Genomic DNA, 5,165 nt, shown 5'->3' with positions numbered 1-5,165 from the left:
ATATAGAGAGAGAGAGAGAGAGAGAGAGAGAGAGAGAGAGAGAACAAATTACAGATGAGATGTTTTGTGTGGTGGAAGTAAAACGAAGAAGATTTATCTGCTTATCGAAGGTGGCAAGTGTCCTTATACTAGTTTCGCTGAGACATCGGACAAATGCTCACCGCCCGGACGCTGTGACCTGACCGAGAGGCCCCTCAGGAGTGATATAAAATGTGACTCGTATAACCTTTTGTAGACAACTCTCTGAAGAATACCAAGATGGTCGTAACATCAACTCTATTCCGATAGCATCTTCGTTTTACTTCCACCGCCCAAAAAATCTCATATGTATATATATATATATATATATATATATATGTATGTATGTATATGCATATGCAAGAGTGACCACTAGGAAAACATAACGAAGCAAAGCGCATTTATGTATTTACATATTCAGGACAATGTAAATATACGAAAACGCTATGCTTCGTTAGTTTTTTTCTTTCCTGTTGATCACTTTTGCATATCTATCTATCTATCTATCTATATATATATATATATATATGTATATATATATATGCAAAGTAGACCACTTGGAAAAAAAGAAACTAACGAAGCAGAGCTCTTTCGTATATTACATCTTCAGTGCAACAAGATGTAATATACGAGAGCGCTCTGCTTCGTTAGTTTATTTTTTTCAAAGTGGTCTACTTTGCATAAGTGAACACACGTACCCGTGTTTCTATTAGCATATATACATATATATATATATATATATATATACATATATATACATATATATTTCTATATATATATATATATATATATATATAAGGTTGCATGGAATAGTCACTGATCATACCAATTGAAATGTTTCAAATTATGGATGACCAAATCACAATTCTACATTAACCAATTCTTAATTCATATCCACAGCCACGTATCATCAACGAAAAACAAACATGATGCTTGATAATATTAAAAAAAAAAAAAGAGAGAGAAAGGAAAAATATTAAGAAAACAAGAAAGAAAAGGCAACATCTGATCTGGGAATGCGTTCGAGTATTCACGTCCTCGACGGAGGAAAGTTTGGATTGAGGTAGTGGAAGTTGTTCCTCCCTGGCATACAGATTTTTACACCTGGGTCGCAAACGTCTCTACAGCATTGCTTGCCTTCTGGCTCACATTCAGAGTGGGTACTGCATTCCTGAAAAAAATAATAGCGATGAAACAGCAATACCAAGACAGATTTTTACGTGAACGAACTATGGATGTTGTGCATTCTTTCACAGACAAAATAAATAAATAAATGTATAAACAAACAAACAAACAAATAAATAAATAATAAATAAGATTAATAAATACATAAACGAAGAAATAAACAAATAAATAAAATGATTAAATAAACAAACAAATAGATGAATAAATTCCTTTGGTATTAATAAAATACTAATTACGCGAACGAACGATGGTGTCCATTCTTTCACGGAAAATAAATCCCCTTGGTACCTACTTGATACTTGCTTGGTACTTTCGTACAACATTCGGTGGTGATTATTTGAATACTTTCTGATATTGTTTGCGCAAATATAACTGAATAGGCTGTCAAGACCTAGATAACGCATTGAATCTTGTCAGGATCTAGATAATCCATTGAAACTTCACCCAGACCCCTTACATGCCTACGCTCTCCCTCCCCATCACCACTTCCCATTTCCACCATCCCTTTCAGCCTGTTGTAGCTATTGGCTTGCGGAATTTAAAATTTGTATTCAATGTCCCTATTGCAGAAAGGATAATGGAAAAATATTTCATATTATATTGATTCTAACGCAAAATTCGTATATTACGGTAAAATATTCAGGGCTCCTTTGACCTCTTTTTATTATGATTATTTTTTCAGCCTTGTCGGCGGCATGTCCAGAATACAATTGCCGGTCCCCCTGAATGTGCCGCCCCAGGGCATGCCTCCTCTTGCTCCCCCCACCCCCCCCATGTGAGGGCCCTGACTTCACCTAGTTTGAGAATATCAGTCTCGAGAGGGAGATGGAGAGGAAGTGTTGCATAATCTAGTCAAGGTTTAGATATGTTGTGAAAAAACTGGAACTGAGAGGGCGTTGGATCTTACTTCATCAACAGAATGTTGAACACCTATTTGACAGCTCTATTTACTGTCGCGTAGAGGTATGGTAATCCTCGGGGCCATCTCCTTGATTGTATGTCCACAAAGAGTCAAGTACTCATGGTACTAAGAAATATTACCAAGGATGAAAATATTTTGAATATATAAACACAAATAATACATAAGATAAACACTTTGTTCGAATTAAATATAAATCAACCAAATGTCTTAAGTTCTCTTCGCCCTTGTGATCTGATTGGATGCCCCTCCCCGTTTGGATGTCATGAGCAACAGTCCCTTCACATTCCCCCCACCCCCAAACCTGTGCACGCCACTGGTTTTACTTGTTTTCCAGATTATGCAACGAATTAAGACAATAATCCCGAGATGCTAGGTCGTTTCTGAGACAGAGAAATAGCTACCAGGTATGCGAAAAGTAAGTCCATCAATAGTGGCAGACCAGTGTGGCCAACTGATTCTAGTGCCATACACTACAACTATTCTTATCTTTCAATATACTATTGTAAAAGATAACAATAATGATAGAATAGATGATGACAACAACAAAAACAACAACAACAACAATAATAATAATAATATAATAATAATATTGATAATAATAATAATAATAGAATAATAATAATAATAATAATAATAATAATAATAATAATAATAACAATAATAATAATAATAGTAACAATAATAACAACAACAATAATAATAATAGTAGTAGTAGTAATAATAATAATATGAATGATAATATTAACAATGATAAAAATTATCACGTAGTTTATCTGTGTTGGTAATTCTCCATCGCAAAACAGCAATAAATAGCGCTTCTATCCCTGTGGATAATATCGTACCGAAGAGGTAAAGTCATAGAATATATATTTTTTCTAACCTTGAATAATGACCGGACACACAAAAGGACTGGCCAAACCTGTCTATGATGTCCAGTTTTCGGCGAAGAATTTACAGGCCCAATTTCCCGCTCTTACGTAACGCATTTTCCATAAATTTTGCCTCAGATGATTTTCCTTCCCCTTCCATGCGAGTTCATTTCATAAAAATATTTCACCATCGCGGTGTGGGAAAGCATGTTTATATATATATATATATATATATATATATACATATATATATATATATATATATATATATATATATATATATATATTTATGTATGTATATAATATTTTAGGGCAGTAAGAACATTGTATCACTTGTGTTTGGCTTGCATCACACTAATATCATATTCACATCACATCACATTCATACCACATGCACATTGTATTCACGTCACACTAATATCACATCCATCACACATCACTCACCCACTGCCAATCAATTTGCTTCTTGGGTTGACACTACGAACAGCGCGGAGGTAAAGGAGAGGATGTTTTGTAACAAGTCTCAAATATCGACATGTGGGACCTTTTCGTCGTAAAAAGGAGATGTAATAAGAAATAAGCAACACAATATAATTCTCTACGATCTGTATTGATACGGCTGGAGGGTATTATTGATCTTACGACATTAGAACAATAACGGTCATTGTTTGCTCGCTATAGATGGTCGACTGATCTTGTCAGGTGATTTTCAATTACGAAATGAACTGGTGAATATTGGTTATTCATTCTCTCACATTTGTTCTAGTTCTAGTGCCAATAATTTTATTTCATGTTTATTCATGGTCAATCTTAGTGAACAAACGACTTCCTAGATACTGAGAACATAATCTAGGTTGTCTTTCTAGCACCAAAGATGAGGAAGTTAAGTTCTATTTAGTGACGTGTCAGCCAAAAATGTCACTCGCCTGAATCCGAAATGGCCTATCACAGCGACAGATTCGATCATAAATAAACAAATAAATTAATGTTTAGACTTACAAATCTCTCGTACGAACTGACAACCGACGATTATTCCCTTCATTTACTAATAAATAAATTTATAAATAATTAAATGAATTAATAGATAAATAAGTAGATAAATACAAGAATGAATAGATAAACGGACAAATAAATACATAAACAAATAAACAGATCAAATAGATTAATGAATAAACGAATAGATAAATAGATAATTAGATAAAATGATAAATCATAAACAGAAATAAATAAACAAAATAAATATATAAATAAATAAATAAATGAATCAACGAATAAATGAACGAATTATTAAGAAATACCATGTATATACCGACATATTCTTAGGCTTCCAAATCTTTCATATGAATTGACCCCAGGACACCCTACCCACACAAAACAAAGATAAGACCAACATATCTTCCTGGAGGTTAGGAGGATCGTTGCCGGCTGCTTTAGGGACACGGGTGTATGGCCAGGGGAACTCGGGGCAACAATATTTCAAATTATGAATTTTAAAGACAAAGATGGGTCATTACCGTGACATAGACTTTCACACCCGTGCAGTCCATGTAATCATCGCGAGGCCGAGGCGGGCATTTGAGTTTTTCTGAAAAAAAAAGAAATAGATAAATGAATAGATAAACAAATGAATAAATGAATAAGTAAATAAAAATAAATTATTAGTAATCTAACTAAAACGACTAATTAATTCGATAAAAACATAAATGAATAGATAACGTAAATAAACAAGATGAACATTTGGCGTCTGCCCAGTACGGTTACTCTGCAACTCACGTACTACTCAAATGTAACTTGTCTACCAATATGACAAACTTATGGAGGAAAAAGTATACATTTTTGTATTACCTACATATTTCCAAGAGAGGCAAAGAGGACAAGCAAAATACAAGATAAATTAATAGACAAAAAAAAAATAAGATATATAAAATATAGTAAAAATTAAAGAAAAAATCCAGCTCGAAGTCATGTGTCTTCATGAGATTTCCTTTTTTCAAAACGATTGCAAGACTTCATAAGGTGGAAAAGGCATCAGGGATGCAGAAGAGAGTTCTAGAACTTCCTAGGTGAAGGGCAGGACAGAGCGTGTTGACTATTACAAAAGAAAGTTAGAAAAAATAGTAGAGATATTTCAGGAAATCTAGTGATGCATACAGCTCCTCCATGATCGAAGA

At 33.7% G+C, this 5,165-nt stretch overlaps 1 protein-coding gene across 1 annotated transcript in view; it reads right to left on the bottom strand.

Moving 5' to 3' along the window:
- Positions 1-828: 828 nt before the first annotated feature.
- The window catches only part of LOC143036075 (uncharacterized), a 12,335-nt gene continuing 7,998 nt past the window's right edge, over positions 829-5,165 (bottom strand). The window contains exons 3-4 of the mRNA XM_076203332.1: positions 4,509-4,579; positions 829-1,189 (exon numbers count right to left, since the gene is read on the bottom strand). Coding sequence (XP_076059447.1) covers positions 1,049-1,189; positions 4,509-4,579 — 212 coding nt within the window. The 3' untranslated portion in view covers positions 829-1,048. The remainder of the gene's footprint in view (positions 1,190-4,508; positions 4,580-5,165) is intronic.

Source organism: Oratosquilla oratoria, chromosome 20 (assembly GCF_046742065.1).
Source record: "Oratosquilla oratoria isolate Oo_2021 chromosome 20, ASM4674206v1, whole genome shotgun sequence".
NCBI classification, from domain to species: Eukaryota; Metazoa; Arthropoda; class Malacostraca; order Stomatopoda; family Squillidae; genus Oratosquilla; species Oratosquilla oratoria.
This window is presented reverse-complemented; position numbering and strand designations above follow the sequence as displayed.